Genomic DNA, 22,142 nt, shown 5'->3' on the forward strand with positions numbered 1-22,142 from the left:
ATTAGGTGGCTGGAACTCCTCCATCATCTTTCATTCTGCTAACTAACCACAGTGCACAAAATAATCTACAGACATACAGACTGTCCTGCTCTCTCAACTCTTCTTGCCAAATACCAACCCAGCAGGCAACTAAGATTTGAAAATCATCTACTCTTGAAAGTAGAAAAGCCCACCTTACCTGCTGGTCAACTGCTCTACTCATTCACCATCGCCAAACTATGGAACTCACTTCAAACTTCTGTAAGAAACAGACAGCACCACCACCTTCAAACAAATACTGAAAAATCATCTCAACTCTTCTTGTACCTGCTCTATAACCTAACCTCTTCCTTTTCCTTATATGATAACTAAACTCCTATGCTTTTTGCTATTAGTAACTGATGATATTTTCTCCATATTTATTATTTTTTTCATCATTTGTTGATACTGGTACAATAATGCTGATTAATATATCTGTCTGATTGAATTCATCTGGCAACCAACTAAATTCCTGCTTGTATGTATATATTCTCTATATATTACTGTAATCAAACCAACTAGATTCCTTCTTTTATGTATATATTCTGTATATATTACTGTAATCAAACCAGCTAAATTCCTGCTTTTATGTATATATTCTTGATATATTACTGTAATCACTATGTGTAACACTGTTACTACTTCTGTACCAATTAATGTTTATTTTTTTTCTGTATCTATGTTCTTGTCGGAGCTTTTTCCCCGGGCCTCCACTGAAAATTAGCTCTTTTAAGCTCAATGGACTTTCCTGCTAAACAAATGCAATAAAATAATAAAATAAATAAATAGTTTGTTTTTGTAAAGTTAGATTTTGCTTGCACTGAGGCTGTTTCTTGACACATGCGTAGTACTGTGTTGGTTATGTTGTTTTTGACCATTTGCTGTCCATATTACTGCAGTTGACAGTTTTTTTACTTAAAATGTTGTGCACCCATATGTGTATATGGATCTATATGACAACATCAACTTTTTGGAAAGTCAAATGTCATATGGTCAAGACCATATGTTCAACTTTCCAAAAAGTTGCAAACAACAAAATGGCAAAAATCTAAGTTTTTGCAAGGGGAAAGACCCCTGCATCCCTTTCACCCTTGTGTCTGCATAAATGATTTTGTCTTTTCGGAAAGTCAAACATATGCTCTCGATCATATGTTGTTGGGGTTTTTGAACATCTGATGAAGCGGAAAGTGTGTCCGTGAAAGCGCTTACGTTGTTCTTGTCTTTTTTGTCAATAAATGCAGCTTGATTTTATATTTTACGACTATTGAAGCAGTTATTGGATCTTTTTACTCGACAATATTTGGGACTGCTAGAGTTTACATCTATTGTCTTCGCTGCCTACGTTGGGACTTTTTTCATATTCTTGGGTGATTTATCTTTGTTTTACCATATATATATATATATATATATATATATATATATATATATATATATATTTATTTATTTCCAGTTTGATGACTGGGGAGGCCCACTGGGCTTAAAGAGCCCGTTTTCAGTGGAGGCCCGGGGAGAAAAGCTCCAATAATACATAGTACAAGCTCCATAATAGGATGTAGAATACATAGTGGAAACAGAAACAGAAAAACTAAGCAAATTTTACATACAAAATAGCAAAAACTAAACAAAAGTTAAACAGCAGTTTGGAGAAAGATGTAAAGCATATTTACATGTTTAGTGGTTGAGAACAGTAGTACAAGGTTAAATTAATACAGTGGTTTAAATCATCTGAGAATGATATAGAAGTAACATTAGCATAGATGCCATTTTGTTGTTTGCAACTTTTTGGAAAGTTGAACATATGGTCTTGACCATATGACATTTGACTTTCCAAAAAGCTGATGTTGTCATATAGATCCATATACACATATGGGTGCACAACATTTTAAGTAAAAAAAAACTGTCAACTGCAGTAATATGGACAGCAAATGGTCAAAAACAACATAACCAACACAGTACTATGCATGAATATTAGCATGAGTTAAATTAATACAGAGGTTTAAATCCTCTAAGAGTGGTATCGAGGTAGCATTAGGATGAAGGCAGTACATAGGGTTAATCATTAGTGTGTAAGGAAGAACAAACTTTGTGTGTTATAAAGTATTTATGTATTAAGCAGGTTAGGTAGGTGGAGTGCAATTGCATTTCCATTTTTGGGAGAGGTAAGAATGCAGCTAGGTTTTGAAGTGTTCAGAGTTCTCAGAAACTCTTAGAGATGGAGGGAGAGAATTCCATTTTTTGGCAACGGAAAAGGATAGAAAAAGCTGACCAGCGGGACGGTTTGGTTTATAAACAGAGATTAGATTTTGGTGGGTAGATCTTAGAGTTCTGTTTGGGGTGTATAATGTTAAGATGTTTGTTAGTGCTGGGCATATAGTTGGTTTGAAAATAAGCTTGTGAGTGGTGATGAATTGGAGGTAGTCAAGGTAGTTTGGGAGTTCTAGCCATTGCAGTTGGTGGAGAAATTTACAGTGGTGAATGGAGTATTTGGAAGTGATGGCGAACTTTGAGATTTTATTGTAACAGGATTCAAATTTAGAAGAAATGGAGGAAGATAGGTTGGTTAGTAGGGAGCACCATACATTAGTGAAGGTAGTAAGAAGGTAGTGGCGAGAGTCTTTCTTGTTGAGGGGGAGAGGAAGTGGGAGTTTCTGTACAGCATGCCAAGTTTCTGATGGGTTTTCTTTATATTTAGTTGAATATGGGTATCAAATTTTAGGTGTTCATCAATAGTAACTCCAAGAAGTTTAGCAAAAGGAACAACTTCTATAGTGGAGTTGGCAAGGCTTGTAATCTTGAAAGCGGTTTTGTCTAGGCATTCAAAGAGAGGTGATTTTGGAGCATCCAGTTCTCAGTAGTTGAGAAGGCAGTTTGAGTTTTTGTTTGGAGCTCAAGGAGGTTTGATGCAGAGCAAACTAAATTTGAGTCATCTGCATATTGTACTATCTTAGTGTTAGGAATGGCTGCATGGAAATCATTAATGAAGATATTGAAGAACATAGGGCCAAGAATGGATTCCTGGGGTACCCCGGTTGGGGTGGGAAGGAAGGCTGAGGTGCCAGTCTTCCATTTTACTGTCTGAGATCTGTCAGAGAGGTAGCTGCTGAACCAGGTAATGGTGTTTTATGAGAGGTTAAGATTGGAAAGGTGGTGAAGAAGGTGGGTATGGGAGACTGTTTCGAAAGCCTTGGAGAGGTCAAGGAGGACTGTAGATACAAGTTCTCCGGAGTCACGGGCATGGCTTATGATGTCTAGAAAACAGAGAAGAGCTGTTCTTGTGCTATGGCCAGGACGGAACCCATGTTGTGCTGAGGTGAGGAATTGTTTATATGTAATGAATGGCATGAGCTGGAGGTGGATGTATTTCTCAAGAATTTGTGAAATAGGAGAGAGAGTCGCTATGGGTCGGAAGTTGGAGATGTTATTATTTTTGCCTCCTTTATGGAGGGGTAGGATAAAGGCTGCATGCCACAGTTTGGGGACATATGATTCTTGTATGGATCTACTGATGAGTATGCTAATGGGGATGGTGATGCTGTCTGCTGCAATTCTTAAAAAGAGTGAGGGGATATTGTCAGGGGCATTGGAGCAAGGCTTAAGCTTAGAGAGAAGTTTTTTTTTATATATGAGGTGAGGATATTTGAGGTGGAATATGGGAGGTGAGTTTGGGGTGCAAGGTTGGGAAGAGGGTTTGATTTTGGGGGAGGTGTTGTTGTTAGTGAATTCTGCTATAAAGTTAGTAAATAAGGAGTTGAACAGAGTAGCTATTCCTGGGACAGATTTACTAGTGTCAGGGTAAGGGTTGTTTTTGGTGCCTGGGTTGAGAAGTGAGTTGATGGATTTCCAGAATTGTTTGAGGTTAGAGGAGTGGTTAGACTGAAGTTTGATATAGTATGCTTTTTTTGTCTTGTATGATACGTTTTTTTGGTTAAGTTGTGGAGTTGTTTATATTTAAGAAGGGTGTCAGGGTGCCTATTATGATGGTAGAGTTTCCAGGTCTTTTCCCTTTGTTGCATGAGTTTTTTGGTATCTTTACTAAGCCAATATATAGCTATATATATATATATATATATATATATATATATATATATATATATATATATATATAGATATATATATATATATATATAGATAGATATGCATACATGCATATATATATATATATATATATATATATATATATATAAAGAGAGAGAGAGCATGTATGAAAGAGCAAGAAAGAAACTAGCATAGCTGTGTTGTTAATATGAACTGTAAGTTAAGCAGGTAATTAACAGTGCAGCAGGAATTTAATGGAAATCAGCTGTAGACATAACTGCTTCATACCCATCACTTTGCTGTAATTTAAATTTTTGCATTCCTGAGTTCAAAGTAAGTCAAGAGGAGTCCCAGGGAGCAACAAGAGTAGTTGAAAAATATACCTGAAATGAGAAGTTTGGGTAATATACCTAAAGACACCAAGGGATAAAGGCTTTTTTTGTGCATTTTGAAAAATGTAATTTGGAATTACGGTGTTACTTGAAGTACATTATTTTGTTGATGAGAATAAGCTCTGTAAACAGTGTTTTGTTTTGGACCACTTAGCGATGGAGCACCTTATACTCAGTGAGAAATATCAAAAGACAGGATTGGTATGCTGAACTTTAGTTGTTTGTGATAATCCCTCACATTTTTCTAAACCTGTTTAACCCTGAAGAACTGTTAAGGGCGGCATTCTTTTGGACTGCAACATGCACCAAACATTCAAATAATCCGGCATAAAGTGCAGGTGCACACTTGATGGAATATTTGAATGTTCACCTTGCTTTTAGAGGGGGTTGTACTGTGTAGGGGTGACCATGATGGTTATGTAACTGTGGAATCAGTATTACTAAGTAAGGGGTATGGGGGGAGTGCAGGGGATGCTCTAGTTGATTTTATTAACTATTCATCATTACAGACGTATAACCTTCTTTATGTAATCTATCATTCTTTTCAGTTCTATTTATAGGGCTTAAGATAATGTGACAGCTATGGCTGGCATTTTGTGTTGCGGTATGCCAATCAGTATAATTCTGTGTTCAGACGTAGTTCCAGACTGCTAAATAGGGAACATCTATGAAACATGCTTAATCAGTAATAACTCACATGCCAGATGTTGATAATAAGCATTCCAAAGAGAAAAAAAAGGTTATGTCTCGAGTTAGTCAGTCCCACACTTCAAAACAAATCACAAAACCAGCAAAAGTAGACTGGAACACAGCTTCACTGTGTGCGTTAAAAATATTTAATCCAAACTTAAAACACTGCATAAAAAGAAAAAAAATATATATATAAAACAAGGTAAGCGCTTTCACATCTACAAACAGATGCATCATTAGACCATCGAGTAACTGCTACACAGAACTGATTTAAACATGCAGTTAAGCTGTATAGCCTATCAAGAATTACCTACTTTATATGATGACTGTTCAGTTAGGGATTTGGTGTATTTTGCTAGATGCAGGAAATGTCCAGCTTTTTATGTTGGGAAGACCAACTGGTCTCTCAGAGAAAGAATATGTCATCATGTCAGTGAGATCCATAGGGGGAGTAACTACAAATGTACTAGCTAAGCATATTAGCAGTACTGGTACAGATCCTGTCGTTGTCTTTCAGGTTATGTATTTGATGAGTTTTAGTAGACGTTTGGGTGATTTCAGGAATAAGACAGAGCATGTAGAAGTGCGTTGGATCATTACTTTGCAGTCTGTAAAGGCCGTGGTCTTAATGTGTATGTTTCTTTAAAACCTCATTTGGATTCCAGGAGTTTGCATAGGTAATTCTTCATAGGTTCATAGGTTCATACTAGGCTATCTGCCCTAGGGCATTTATAAGCCTACCCAGAGTGTGCGTGACTTTCGCCACCCCTTAGGTTGAAGAATACTATACCCAGTAGTTAGTTAGCTGTGCCTCTGTCTAGTAGTGATACAGAGATGAGCCCCAGGGTAAACCTACAATCTCCCATCCACTGGTCAAGATTACTCTTGAATAGAGCCAGTGAGGAGCTCTGCCTCATATGGACCGGGATTTTGTTCCACAGCATAGGGAGTCTCTGGGTGATGAATCTGTCCCTCCAGCACGTCCTATTTATATCCGTGTTGAGGTTTAAGTCTCTTGCTCTTGTGGATCTGGTGGATTTGGATTTTTTGAGGTGGAGCATGTCCATTAATTCCGGGTTGGACATGGCTTTGTATGTCAGGCACAGATCACCTCTGAGCAGACGGTATGAGACTGAATAGAGCTGGAGTTTCTTCAGTCGGGCAGCATATGACATGTTTTTGAGCCCCTTTATCCTTTTGGTGAGGAACTTTTGGGGTCTTTCCAATTGCTGCAGGTGTCGGGTAAGATACATTCTGAATGGGGCATTGTATTCAATCATTGGTCAAATAAGTGAAGAGTACAGGGGAACAATGACTTCCCTTGATCTGGATGTGAATCCCTTCATGATCAGGTGGGCAATGTAGAAGGTTTTCCTAACCACCTTGGCAACATGAGTGTCGAAAGAGAGGTTACTGTCTACTTGGGTCCCTAGGTCCCTGATTACCTCTTCTGTGCTTAATGGATTGCCACCTATGTGATAGTTTGGGGTTACCTTGTTTTTCACAAAGGGTATGACTATGCACTTTTTGGCGTTCAGCTTCAGGCCATGGCTCTGGCACCAGTTATCCATTTCTGTGAGACCTCTTTGGAGGATATCTGTGTCTGTTGGATTCTCGACTATGGCACCCAGTTTGCAGTCATCTGCAAACTTTGTCAGCCATAATCCTCCTATATTTGTCTGTACTTCTGAAAAATAGATGCCAAACAAGAGGGGGCCCAGGACTGAGCCCTGTGGGACACTGCTTGTGACCGGCTTGTAGTCTGACATGGCACCAGCAACTCTGACCCTGTGGGTTTTGTCCTTGAGCCAGTTTGCAACCCATCTTGTGACATATGGGATTACATTTAAGCTGGTGAGCTTTTCTATGATACCCGAGTGGGGTAATTGTGTCGAAAGCTTTAGCAAGGTCAAGGTAGGCTGTGTGAACTGCCTCACCCTCATCAATGGCCTTGGTGACTGTCTCAAAGAAGTCGACCAAGTTTAAGAGGCATGATCTGCCCTTTACAAAGCCGAATTGGGTAGGATCCAACGTCTGTAGGTCCCCAATGTCTTTATTTATGAGTTCCATTATGATCCTCTCCATAGCTTTGCAGACCAGGCTTGTTAAGCTTATGGGGCGGTAATTACCAGGGTCCATAGAGGCACCGCCTTTGTGGAGTGGGACCACAGTTGCCATACGCCACTCTTTGGGTACGTAACCCGTGGTAAGGCTGAGGTTAAAAAGTAGCCTTATGTGCGGGTTTAGTTCCTCCTTGAGTTCGTGTAGCACACAGCCGGGGACACCATCCAGTCCCATTGATGCTGTGTTTTTAGCTTTAGAGAGAGCAGCTCTCACCTGGGCATCGGAAATGTCTGGGAGGCTACACTCTGCCGGTATGGATATTTCTCCTTTTGGGGGGGAGGGAGGGGAGAAATTTGCACTGAACCTGTCTGCCAGTATGTTGGCAATGTCTTTGGGTTCAGTGATTTTTGTATCATTTTGGACTAATTCTGAGCATATCTGGGAGTTCCCACCCAGGTTTCTGACATAGCTAAAGAAGGCCTTGTGATTGTCTTTTGAGTCCTTGGCAATTTTTCTCTCAAAGTTGGCCTTGGAAGATTTAATGAGTGAGCATAGTTTTTTTACTAGTGTTGATTAGGGATGTCTTCCCTTTTAGGGATTTTGTTCTATCCTGTAATAGCTTTCTCCTTTTGTTGTAAAGTTTGTTTATGGCTGGGTTCCACCAGACTGGGCACTTGCCTTTGGTGGAAAGGGTCTTGATTTTATTCGGGATTGCTTGATCCATGCAATCCTGGAGGTGCTCGTAGAAGGCTTTTGTAAGGGATTCAGTAGCGTGGGTTGTGGTTTCCACTAGCTCGGGGGCCTTGAAGGATACCACACCCGTCTTAAGAAGTGTGAAGTTGGCTTTTGAGAAGTTTTTTACTGTGATTTTTTTTGTTGGGGGTGGGGGAGGGATGTGGATCTCCAGTGTGATTAGTTTATGGTCCGATCTCACCAATGAGGGGTATACTTCCGGTGTGGAGCATTTTGTCCCCATATTTGTGATGATCAGGTCTAGTATATTTTCCCCTCTTGTGGGAATGGTGACAAGCTGTTCCATAGCATTGTAGTTTATGAACTCTAGGAACCTTTGGGCTAGGGTGTTGGGGCTTGAGTAATGTTCCCAGTCTATGTTTGGGTAGTTGAAGTCACCCAGTATGATGGTATTTGGAGAGACATTTATACTCTCCAGTGTCTTCAGGAAGGCTGTGTGGGATTCCTAAGTTTGAGAGGGTGATCTGTAACATGCTACAAACTGTAGGGCAGTTTTGCCTATGGTTACTTGCACCTGGATGGTCTCAGATGCTTCATGCATTGCCACCAACCTGGAGGTGTGGGTATCCTTGATGAATATGGATACACCCCCTCCTTTTGTGGTATGGTCCGGGTTTTGGGGCCGGAATGCATGATATGAGGTAAAACCTGATAGTGCCGGGGTGCTCTCAGGAGCCTTGAACCAGGTTTCAGTCACCGCACAGACATCGATGTTCTCCATACTGAGGAGGGCTTCGAGGGTGTGCATCTTGAGATTTAGACTTCTGGCGTTGAGCAGCATTACCCTTAGTTTTTTTCCATTATTGTTTTCTAGGGTGGAAGGTTATACAGCTTAACTGCATGTTTAAATAAGTTCTGTGTAGTAGCTACTTAATGGTCTAATGATGCATCTGTTTGTAGATGTGAAAACACTTACTTTGTTTTATATTTATTTTTCTTTCTTTTTATATGATGTTTTAAGTTTGGATTAAATAATTTCTAACCCACAAAGTAAGGCTGTGTTCCAGTCTGCTTTTTTTGCTGTTTTTGTTGCTAATAAGCATACCATTTGATTTAGTATAAATATTTGTTGGTACGTCTCTGATTTCAAATAGTGTTGTTAACATTCAGTATCTTCACTAAATTTTGGCCATTTTTATGTATCCATTTAAAGTGTCTTCTCAGAATGAAAGCTGTTGTACATAAAACAATATTAGCACTGTTTGTCATTCCCTGCACATATTGAGATGTACCATGTGTATTGAGAAGCAGGTGGATCTTACAAGCTTATTTTTGCATTTAACTGTTGTGTTTCAGATGACAGATGTTAGAGTTTGGAAGTAACTTAAGCATTAAGATGTCAAATAACAAATACACAGTTCTAATAGTTTTACTGGTGATAAATATTGTGTTTTGATGTAACTGAAAATCCATTTTATATACATGTCATGTAAAACATAATTAATATAAATCATTGTATTTTCACTTTTTATAGTAAAGTACAAGGATTGTGCCCATTTTTTACCAAGAGTAGGACACCGGCCAATGCCACGCCTATGAGTAACAAAAGGTACGTTTTTTAAATTTGTTTGCTTGCTTGAGATAGACCTACTACAATGTTATCTCCTAATTATTTTGCTATAAACATACTGGGCTCAAGGAAATGAGTAATTTTATTCCCGGCTGTTCTTGTATTTCAAGAACATCTCTGATTGTATTTCATGGCTTTTCAAACTTTCTCTTAAAATTTATGATTTTATGCAGAGCAGTGTAGATGACAGTTAAAGTACGATTTCTGTGATGCTTATACGTTGTTAATCAAAATGCATGGCCATAATAATCTCAGTTTAGCTTAATTACAAAATGCAGATTAGAAAATAGAACCTTCGAAAAGAATTAAAAAGCTTGATTGGTGTAATTGTAACTCAGCCCAGGTTTTGATCCCTCAATGTGTCTTTGTCCCTAGAAATCTGTTGTTGCATTGATGACAAACTGGGTGGGACACACCTAAGACATAAACCATTATATTGTTTTCACAGTTAAAATGGTTTAAAACTCCAAAATTCCAGAAAGAAACAGTCTGTAGTTTGCTGCAGCTAGAGAGTGTATTTATAGCAACATGCCTAATGTATCATCAGCATATTTAATGCAGTGATGCAGTGAAATTGCTACTCACTTTGTTGGAATTGTCATTTTTGCAGTGCTCAGCCACATGACTTTGTGTCTAATGCATTGTTGCTTTACAGGTTTTGATGAGGCATTGAATCTCTGGGGTACTGAGTATAATCATCCTCTTGGTGTGCAGAGTTGCAAGCTGTAAGTCCTCTGCATTCATCACTTTTTTAAATGCTTCCCTGCCTTTCCACTAAGCGTATTGCACCCTTTTAGACTTATCTCTTTCCCTTCTTTAGGAACAAGAGCTGATCTTGGTAGACCATCATAACGACAACCATCAGGAGGTTTTGTATGATAACCTATATCCCTGGGGTAGTTGGAGTGTGACCTTCCATACAAACTCTCTGCAGGAGACTGAGCTCCATCAGGATATTATCTCATGGACAGTCAAGTGCTCGTCCACCATTCAAATGTTGCACTACATTCTCCCCATCTCAAAAGTGTAGTTGACCAAATTTGCTAATGACTGCAATTTGACCACTGTTGTCCACTTGTCCACTGATAGTAAACAGCTCCAGGTAGGGCTGGAATATTCTTATACCTGGTATGCTGAAAACTTTGTCAAGTTACATGTGAAAAAAAGTGCGGCACGGTAGTGTTTTTTGGAGGGGGGGCTGTTTCTAATTTATATGTTATAAACAGTAATCTCTTCAGACACATATGTTATGTAGACAACTCTTTCTCATTCGATCAACATGTTTATCCATAGTCAGGAACGTCATCTGTTTGGCCTTCTTCATTTTCAAGACAATACCTTCAAGATCCAAAGAAGCCATCCTACTCTTCTCTTATCAAGCCTGTCTAATAAATGCCCCCTTTGGTATGGTGAAATACAAGCATTTTAATCAACTGAAAAGTCTCCAGAGATTTAAAACCAAGAAAATGAATGGCTATAAATCCTTCAACTGTCTTATTAGATTAACATGACTGATCTCATACTGAGTAGTTTACTGCCTACTCTGAGGTGACCGATGCTTACTTTTTGAGTCATGAAAAACCCAGTCCATTTTGGCCTCTTATTTCTTTGCATTTCCAGTGGCTTTACAAATACCCACATTAGGGACCTAAATCTGCAGCACCAAATAAACAAGTCTCACTGGAGAGATGGCTTCCTAACTTAAGGTCTTCCTAAACTATACGTTACAATGACAGATCAAGCAAAGTACTACATTGGCTATCTTTAAGCCTCATCTTGATGACTAGTTGAGTAGACACAAATTTATAAAAGGTTCACCATGTATAGCCCTTCTGAGTTTAGGAGGGGAGCACTATTAAATGCTTACAATGGTGGCAAGAACTTTTATATTTGTATACTTAATGGTTTGTATGAATAGGCATCTTATGATCCCTGTGATTACTTGCCTAGTATTGTCCCAGTATTCCTATGGGAGACAGCATTCAGCACTATGCGAGACAGCATTCAGCAGACTAGATTGCCTTCTTCTGGGACTGCTATTTTATGCAAGGTGGCAAGAGCTAAGCACTCATCTCTGGACCAACTACTCTATGTAATGTCCCTTACCTGTACAAGACTTGGGATTGAGGAAAACCATGCTGCCTCATTCCTCTGGTCTGGGCCAAATGGCATAAGCCACTCCCACCTTCCACCAGCCACTCTCCCCTAGGGTGCCGTACTGATATATTAATTAATTTCATCCAGCCAACAGAAAGGTATGCATCCTTCTATGCCACAAAATTGAGCTAGCGTATATCATGATTTGAATTGCGAGCAGCTATACATACATGTTCTACACCACAAATGCATCTTGTGTCTAGGTCTGCAGTTTCTGGTTTCCATTTTTGCATCTTCTCCACAAACTCTTTGTCCAGAGAAAACACATGCTGGTAAAAATGTTATTCTTTCACTTTGAAGTTAATAGTAATATGATCTAAAGGCCACCTTAATTTGGTTTTGTGGTTTTTCATTATTTTCCACTTTGTCCTTCTTTCTTCTGGCAAGATGTTGAGAGCCGAAATAAATGTTATTCGTTTAGCTTTATCCCTGCAGTCTTTATCTTAGGTAGTCAGGCAGCATGTCTCACCCTGTGTTTATTATCTGGCTCTAGACTAATTGCAAACAGTGGATACTATTCCCCCTACAGTTTAAAAATTGGCTGCACCAACTGCCATTTGCAATTATAAAATTGAGAAAGAGGAGTGGTGGAGCTATGCAGTTGATGGTCATCTGTGGAACACAAAAGGGGGAGAAGACAGTAAAAATTTGACATTTTTAGACATCTTTTCATGGCTTCAACAATGCCATTTGAGGTCACCAATGGTACTTTGAGTCTAAATGTAAGGCTAAAGGGACTAATTTTGGTTATGTCCTCTGAACAAGAGTAGAACAATTTCAAGAAACTTGTTGGTCAGCACTATTCTTTCTGAGGTCAGTTCTCTTGAGGCAAGCTATAAAAGAGGGTCACTGTGCAGCGAAGTATAGGGAGGGTGTAGTCAGGATCAAACATTTTGTGGTCTGAAAGCTCTCTCTTTAATTATAAATAATGGCATAATACTTTCCTTTCCCAAGAAGAAGGATGCTGGTCTTCAGTTGCACTCCATCTCCCCTGATAGAAAAGTTGAAATGATAAACCAAATAACTTTGAAAAGCATTCTTAGGGGTTCTTGTCCTTACCTGTGTATGATGTTTATGTAAATAATCATCAGTTCTGTCTGCTATGTATTTACTAACCTATGCCCAAATTGTTCAGATGGTCTATTTATATTTTCTGAAATATAGTCTACAGTGGTAATTTTTCAGATCACTCTGGCCTCAACAAGCTTCTCTGCAATAAAAAAATTGAGGCTAGTAATGGTGCAGTCCATGGATCACCTCCTCCCCCATGAATCCTGAAAGGCTGTCTGTGCATCGGAAGGCTTCGTCCTGGCATTTTCTAATTATAAGAATTTCATATTATAAGTTATGGAAGAGCATTTTCAGTTCCTTTCTCCCCCAGGGTAGCAGTAGTACCCATCATTTTTATCACATTTCCTACCCCAGCAGTAGCAACCTCAAGGTTACGTCATTTTTAGGTCATCATTCTGTTTCAAACATGCAGGGGTAACTTTCATGAGAGAGAAATTGGACTGATTTCTTTCACAGGCAGAGTTTTTGGGAACATTCTTGGTTTCTATCCAGAAGTCATTATTCTTCAGATGGGATCCAGGAAATTATGACAGATGTCCTTCAAGGATGCATCTGCAGTCATAACATATCCCTTGAACAGGCCATAAAATCAAAGACATGCATTTTTTGTTAAGCATTTGTAGCATTAAAACATTTTTCTAGAAATTTTCCTATGTTTCCTGCAAAACATATTTTAATAAATAAATCTGATTCAAAACAAATCCTACTCCAAAATTATACTCGTACTGTGGTTGTACCTAATATCAGTCTCCAGTTTTCCAGACTGCCCAACACATTTCAAAATTTTATTCCCAATAGTTCTTTCCCCCTAACAAACTAAATTTCTCATTTGGCCCTCTCTCGACCCATCATTAAAGTTACATTTGTGTATGTTAAACATAAGAAAGACCTTTTCAACATAGAATATATTGTATTTTTATTCTGTTTTAATAAAAAAATCAGAAAATCAGTGCAGTTCAGTAAGTTGGGAAAATTCCATCCATCCTCTTAGCTCCACCTCTTAGTCCTAAGTTATGTCAACTGCCTCTGATAACATGAATAACATGCAATCTAAATATAACAGCCCTGCCATAAACCCTTTATAGAAAAAATTTACATTTCCAAAAAGCTGTCTAGCATTGTCTTAGCTAGTCCCCCAAAAGATATTTAAGTAGCTAACAAACATATCTAAATTATCCTCACCCATCACACTATATACCACATATATTATATCACCCTTCCTCAAGATGCTTTTGCCAGACAATAACATATCAACTATACATTATGATGCAAAATGTTTATGAGTACTGATCATTGTATGTCTATTTTACAGAGAAAATTTTGACAACATTGAAAAATAAAATATAACAACATCTGATAAGGATTGTGGGGTTGTCCCTACTCTGGGCCAGCAATCAAGGAAACTCAATACTTATCACCGACTCCAGTGAAGGACTGTCACTAAGAGTAAAGATGGATTCAGACAGTATTTTCAGATGCAGCATCCTGCACCAAGCACAATTACCCTTAAGAGCACACAGGGAGCATTCTACAGATCTGGGACTGGAGTTTCTTACTTTCGGCAGGCCCACACAAAACTCCACATTGACCTCCTGGGAGATCTGTGTCCCTCTTTCCCATAGCTGACACACAGACTTGAATATTTGGGTTTTACACACACATGCACAGCTGGGAAAAGCTGGCACAGATTTACTAGCTGTGCCCCTTTTTGCCCAGACTCAGAGGTAATTAGGCTGCTACCAGTCAACTATTTTAAGACTCTTAGAAAGGGTACACAGTTATACTGTGTGCAACTAATAATAATAATGGAATGTGACCAGAGCAGCAAGGCTTTCAGGAACAGCCACAGTGTCACCAGATTAAGCATAAGTACTCTGAAGATGATGCACACAGGTGGATTAGAGGGCCAGTCTGATGGAGATTGGAGACTGTAAAGTGGTGGCAGGGGAAAGTGTAGTTAAGCAGCATAGAATGGTGGTCTGTAGGATGATGTTGGTGATCAAGAAGAGGAGGAGGAGTGTGAAAGCAGTGCCGAGGATTAAATGGTGGAAGTTAAAAAAGGGTGATTGTGAAGGGGAGTTTAGGGAAGAGTTAAGACAGGCACTGGGAGGCAGTGGAGAGTTACAGAATAGCTGGGTAACTACAGCAGAACTAGTAAGGGAGACTGCTAGAAAGGTGCTTGGTGTGACATCTGGACAGAGGAAGGAAGACAAGAAGACCTGGTGGTGAATGAGGAAGTACAGGAGAGTATACAGAGGAAGAAGCTGGCGATGAAGAAGTGGGATTGCCAAAGAGATGAAGAAAGTAGACATGAGTATAAGGAGATGAGGCGCATGGCAAAGAGAGAGGTGGCGGAAGCTAAGGATAAGGCGTATGGAGAGCTGTATGAGAGATTGGATACTAAAGAGGGAGAAAAGGACCTGTACCGATTCGCTAGACAGAGGGACAGAGCTGGGAAAGATGTGCAGCAAGTAAGGGTGATAAAGGATAGTGAGGGAAAGGTACTCACAAGAGAGGAGAGTGTGTTGAGTAGATGGAAAGAGTATTTTGAGAGGCTGATGAATGAAGAGAATGAGAGAGAGAGAAGGCTGGATGATGTGGGGATAGTGAATCAGGAAGTGAAACAGATTAGCAAGGAGGAAGTAAGGACAGCTATGAAGAGGATGAAGAATGGAAAGGCTGTTGGCCCAGATGACATCCCAATGGAAGCATGGAGGTGCTTAGGAGAAATGGCAGTGGAATTTTTAACTAGATTGTTTAATGAAATTTTGGAAAGTCAGAGGATGCCTGAGGAGTGGAGAAAAAGTGTTTTGGTACCTATCTTTAAGAATAAGGGTGATGTGCAGAGCTGCAGTAACTACAGAGGGATTAAATTGATCAGTCACAGCTTGAAGTTATGGGAGAGAGTAGTAGAGGCTAGATTAAGAAGGGAGGTGATGATTAGTGATCAGCAGTATGGCTTCATGCCAGGAAAGAGCACTACAGATGCGATGTTTGCTCTGAGAATGTTATTGGAGAAATACAGAGAAAGTTGCATTGTGTCTTTGTAGACTTGGAGAAAGCATATGACAGGGTGCCTAGAGAAGAGTTGTGGTATTGTATGAGGAAGTCGGGAGTGGCAGAGAAGTATGTAAGAGTGGTACAGGATATGTACGAGGGTAGTGTGACAGTGGTGAGGACTGCAGTGGGAGTGACAGATCCGTTTAAGGTGGAGGTGAGATTACATCAAGGATCAGCTCTGAGTCCTTTCTTATTTGCAGTGGTGATGGACAGGTTGACAGATGAGATCAGACAGGAGGCCCCGTGGACTATGATGTTTTCAGATGACACTGTGATCTCTAGTGAGAGTAGGAATCAGGTTGAGGAGACTCTGGAGAGGTGGAGATATGCTCTAGAGAGCAGAGGAATGAAGGTTAGTAGGGCTAAGACAGAATATATGTGTGTAAATGAGAGGGAGGGTAGAGGATTGGTGAGGATGCAGGGAGTAGAGTTGGTAAAGGTGGACGAGTTTAAGTACTTGGGATCAACAGTTCAGAGTAATGGTGAATGTGGAAGCGAGGTGAAGAAGAGAGTACAGGCAGGTGGAAGGGGTGGAGGAGAGTGTCAGGAGTGATTTGTGACAGATGGGTACCAGTAAGACTGAAAGAGAAGGTCTACAAGACAGTAGTGAGACCAGCTATGTTATATGGGTTGGAGACAGTGGCATAGACAAAAAGGCAGGAGTCAGAGCTGGATGTGGCAGAGTTATAGATATTAAGATTTGCACTCGGTGTGGCTAGGATGGATAGGATTAGGAATCAGTATATTAGAGGGTCAGCTCATGTTGGACAGTTTGGATACAAAGCAAGAGAGACGAGATTGCGTTGGTTTAGACATGTGATGAGGAGGGATGATGGGTATATTGGGAAAAAGATGCTAAGGATGGAACTGCCAGGTAAGTGAAAAAGAGGAAGGCCTAAGATAAGTTTTATGGACATGGTGAGAGAGGACATGCAGGCGGTTGGTGTGACAGAGCAAGATGCAGAGGATAGGAAGAAATGGAAAGAGATGATTCGCTGTGGCGACCCCTAATGGGAAAAGCCGAAAGATGATGATTATGATGACTCTGAAGATGTTAAAAGTCTTCTCTAAAGAACCAGCCACAATAAAATGTGATAGAATATTTAATAATAAATAATAAAGCAGAAAACAAGAGAATACTAAATACAATAAACAGATTTCAACAACAGTGATTTCAAAACGAATACAGTTGGATAGCTTCTCACAGTTACAGAAAACAATAACTAAACTATTATCACTAGATGTCCCTGTCTAAAGAATTATGGTTTCCTAACTACTGTCTAAACCAAGGCAGGCTAATATGTGCTAAGTGTCTTACCACAGCAAAAGCCAGATGATATCTCTCTGTCTCTCTCAGATTGACAATCTCACTGAGTGACTGTGTGGATGTGTGAGATATAAATTCTGTCAGAGATCTTTCCTGTCAGATTCTAAAGTGCTGCTGCGGGGATTCCAAAGAGCTTAGCTGGTTAGAGGATGACATCACCTCTGGTCACATGACTCGGTCCAATGCACATACAGAGCTTTACTAAATCTGGGGCATACCACAACTTCAAACTTTACACCCTTCTAGATCAGTTACAGCAGTACAAATTAATATACATTTATACATTTTTAACACAGGTAACTTAAAAAAATATATGTATGTATGTATATATATATATATATATATATATATATATATATATTACCATCAGCAGCTGTATAAATCAGAGATAATCAAATGACAGAAACTTTTATTTTCCTCAAAACTCCAGCTGGCTGTGCTGGCATAGGTACATATGTGCTATCCTACTCTCCATGGCACAGATGACACTACCATATATCATCACCACCCCCCCCCATAAAAACCTAAGCTCTTATTTCAATTGATCCTGAAAAACTGCTGCTTAAGACAATTGGGCCTGTCTGGGAATACATCAACCCACACCTTGTCTTGAGATCTCATCTGAATTGGCATCCTCCTGTACAACAAATTATTTGCTGTAATCTGGACTGGCTAACTCAGGGGGTCCTCCCAAAGCCCCTTTAAGCTTTTGGAAAGCCTGCTCACCGGCTGGCTTCCATACTACCTTATCTCCCCCAGAGTCCTTCTGTCACCCACTGCAAATACTCAGCACAAGGGCCTCCCAGTCATGGTAAGTCTTCATCATGTTGACATGATACAGTTTATGTACCTGTCTCCTGTCTCACAGGTTTACCATGTAATTAACATCACTGACCTTCCTTACCACTTTGAAGGGTCCCTCCCAAGCTGCTTGCAGCATATTGCATCTGACAGGAATGAGCACCATAACCTTCTCTTCCACAGCATACTCTCAAGCTTGAGTAATCGTGTCATACCAGACCTTTTTCTGCTGTTGGGCTGCTGCCAGGTTCTCCTGGGCCAAGCCCATGAGCTCCCTAAGCCTTGTACTAACATTTAGGACATATGATACAACTGACTCCTTGTGAGATTCACACTCACCCTCCCACTCATCATGGATCAAATCTAAAGGCCCCCTCACCCTATGCCCATGCAGGAACTCAAAGGGTGAAAAATCTGTTGATTCCTGGGGTACCTCTCTGTATGCAAATAGCAGATGGGGCAAATATGTGCCCCACTCCCTCTTAAACTGGTCTGCAAATGCCAGTATTATAGTCTATATTGTAGAACTTAACCTACTCCACAAGACCATTAGTCTGGAGATGGTGGGGCTTAGTTTTAGGTGCTTCACCCCTCAGCTCTTCCATAGACAAGCCGGCAGGTCTGGCATGAAATTGGCACCTTGTCAGTCAGTATTTATGTTGGAAAACCTACCCTGCTAAAAATCTCCTACAGAGTATTTGGCACTTTCCATGCCTCAACATAGATCAGAGCCACTGCCTAAGTGTATCTCATAGCATAATCTACTACCACCAGGATATACGTCTTCCTTGTGGAACTTGGAATTCTCAGAGGCCCCAAAATATCCATAGCTACCCTCTGAAATGGCTCCTCAATCACAAGCAAAGGCATCAAAGGAGCCTAGACTTTGTCTCCTGCCTTGCCTACGTTTTGGCACTGCTCACAGGTACTGTAATACTCTGTTACATTGTATGCAATCCCAGGCCAATAAAAGTTCTGCATAATATGTCTCTTGGTACATTTTATACCCATATGACCTGCAAAAGGAATGTGATAGGCTATGGCTAGAGATGCCAGACTGTAGGCTCTAGGATCTACCAACTACCGTATTACCTCACACCCTAGCCCTCCCTCAGGGGTCCACCCTCTATACAGTAACCCTTTGTCATCTGCAAATGGAATGCCATGGGCTACGGCTAGAGGTGCCAGACAGTAGGCTCTGGGCTCTACCAACTGCCATATTACCTCACTGTATAGCCCTTCCTAAGTGGTCCACTCTCTGTAGAGTAATTTGTTCCAATATACAGTCTCCCCTTTTCCATGAGAATTAGGTGCCTCCTTAGCTACCTCTCCAAAGCCTCATGAAGTAGGATCCGAAAGCTGAGCCTGTCTCCATTTTAACTTTGTGACACTTTGCAGCTCCCTTTCCACCAGAAGCCTGGTCTCTTCTGACAGTGTTGTCACTGTCAGCCTGGGTACTACCACTCACCTCTGCCCTTGCAGTCACCCTGTCCATGGGAACATCAGAACCTACCAGCAGCTGTGGCTCACTTTCAGGCTCACTGCATAGATACCTCCCTGAAATATCTACCTCACTAGCCCCAGCTTCACATGTCGGATCTATATGGGTGTCCCCCAGGCTACCTGTCTCCAAGCTTGACTGCATTTAACTGCATGCACACAAGGTACTGCATTATCAAAATAATTCCCTATCAAGACACCTGCAGGGATATCTTCAAATTGATTCACTTCATAATCCCGAAATACTGCAATATTGAATTACAGTATCTCGAAACCATGAAGTTGAATACCCTAAACACCAAACATACATAAACCCAGCACCCAAAATCGCGAATCCACAAAATTCAAAAAAACACACATCACACTGTAGAAAACACATACATACACTAACGTACTTACCTACCAACACTTCCATACAACAAACATAACACACGCACACAACCAAACACATACACACACCTAGCCTTAGTACATGCAGGGGGGCAAGCCCCCCTGCACCCCCCACACCTCCCCTACTTTATATATAGATATATATATATATATATATATATATATATATATATATATATATATATATATATATATATATATATATATATACACTAACTCCGAGGTCACACAACACTCCATAGCACACACAAACCAGCAACGCACATTCCACCCCCCCCACAAACACACATCACATACACATGAACACCAGCACTCCCAACACTTAACACATTCTCACTGCACAACACCTACCCTAATCCACACCTCAAGCATCCCAACACACTCAAACACACACACAAACCCTTTCCAAAACCCTAAAAAAGTACACTTACCTAATTCGCTATCCGTATCACGGGTTCGACATTCTGCATTCGACATTATGGGTTTGCGATTTCCGTCTGTTCGACTTTACAGGCTTGAAATTTTAAAATTCAATATGTTAGTATTTTGAGCATGTAAAGTGTTCCCCTCAAACACACATACCTGCTTGCTCTCGTTTCCACACTCCCAGTAAAGGTGAACTCTGGCCAAAGGTATTTGGAATGCTGTCCCTCCCGAAGCCCTGATTTGTGTGGACTGCCCAAGCAAGTACCGCTCCTTTTTAACCAATGCAGGCTTCACAATGGTTATGTGAGAGGCTGCGTCTCTCTTATCAGTGGTCTGTATTCCATCTACTAAGATCAGATACAAACCCTGATGATAAGTTGGTTCCCCTGTTGTCTCCAGACAAATTACTACTGACAGGATATTATTCCCTCTTGCTGGCTCTTTTACCTATTGTTCCCCACCTTGCCTCAGCTGACACTTGTATGCTACATAGAGCCTCTGGTTACATTTAAATCATCTATCCTTGGGCCTTGGCTGTGTATCTGAACTAGTGCATTCCCCTGCTACTGGTGTACTCTGTTGTGATGGTTTAGGCTGTCAACTGTGGGTCCCCTATAACCATGTGCAGTGCTGGGTATCCCATTCTTCTGCAGTGATGCCCTACTTGCTATGAAGAGATCCCCTTTTCTCCCGAGCTCATCGGCAGAGTTACATTCCTGGTCTTCCAACCAGAATCTCATGTTCTCAGACAATGTGCTAAGGGCATGTTCCCTCACCAAAAGGTCTGCCAGCCCTTCAAAAGTGATAACCTGACACCCACTCACCCACCTATGAAAGTAAGTGCTTAACTTAGCAATATAATCACATATACTTTTATCTGCCTTGAATCTGTTAATTTAAGTATTCTAGTAAGCATTGTTTAACCTTAACATAGTTTAAGCAGTCAGTATCAGACAATTTAGAAACAGCAGTTACAGCTTTGGAGTAAGGGGGTCAGGAACCATACCCAGAACCCTCAACCATTATATTGTTTACATACCCTTTCAAATGCATGAGTAAAAGTATAAAATGATCACCCTCTGTAAACTGTGGAAGAAATTTACTGACCTTTGTTGCTTTTGGGTTCTCGTTATTCCCTTCCCCATTATGTCCATGACCCTGCCGAAGAGTCAGCATCTCCCTATCATGTTGCCATGGTTTCTCATTTTCTTCAGCCTCTGAATGCCGCAGTCCCTCTGCTGATTCCACCTCCATCTGTTTCTGCTGCCGCAGTCTCTCATTTTCTAATTCCATCTGCTTCTGCAGTCATTTGGACTCCAGTTCAAGTCTCTTTAACTCCAGATGGATTTTTAAGCCCTCTATGGAAAAGGTAAACTGTCCTATTTCTAAAGACTGCACATCCCCATCACCAGCCTGGCTGTCTTCCGGGTTGCTGGTCTCTGCTTCAGCTGTGACCAAAGCTGAAATAATTTCCTCTTTAGTCAGGTTGGCATGCACCAGTCCTTTGGCTTTGCACACTTTGGCTAATTGGTTCTTTGTCAGCTTACTGTAGTCCTCTGCTGACATCCTTGCCTGCTTTCCCTGACTAAACTAACTAACAAAAACAAATAAAACTGTTGTGGAAATCAAACTCTGTATGTTTATCTTGTGGGTGCTGAAAGTACACACACACTCACCTTCAGTGACAACTGCCCACCTGCTACTGAAGTTCAATTAAAATCCCAAACAGCTGCCTCCAATATGTGACATTGTCCCTACTCCAGGCCAGCAATCAAGGAGACTCAGTCCTCACTACTGACTCTGGTGAGGGACCATCACTAAGAGTAAAGATGGATTCACAGAGTATTTTCAGATGAAGCACCCTGCACCAAACACAAATTCTCTAAAG

General features: G+C 40.5%; 1 protein-coding gene across 3 annotated transcripts in view; it reads left to right on the forward strand.

The window, feature by feature from the left end:
- The window catches only part of PTPRJ (protein tyrosine phosphatase receptor type J), a 656,092-nt gene that overhangs the window by 502,479 nt on the left and 131,471 nt on the right, over positions 1–22,142 (forward strand). For all 3 annotated transcript variants that reach the window (XM_044082858.1, XM_044082859.1, XM_044082860.1), the window contains one exon: positions 9,427–9,501. In XM_044082858.1, the coding sequence (XP_043938793.1) occupies positions 9,427–9,501 (75 nt within the window). The remainder of the gene's footprint in view (positions 1–9,426; positions 9,502–22,142) is intronic.

Source organism: Protopterus annectens, chromosome 9.part0 (genome assembly GCF_019279795.1).
Source record: "Protopterus annectens isolate FY-2018-M chromosome 9.part0, PAN1.0, whole genome shotgun sequence".
Taxonomy (NCBI): domain Eukaryota; kingdom Metazoa; phylum Chordata; order Ceratodontiformes; family Protopteridae; genus Protopterus; species Protopterus annectens.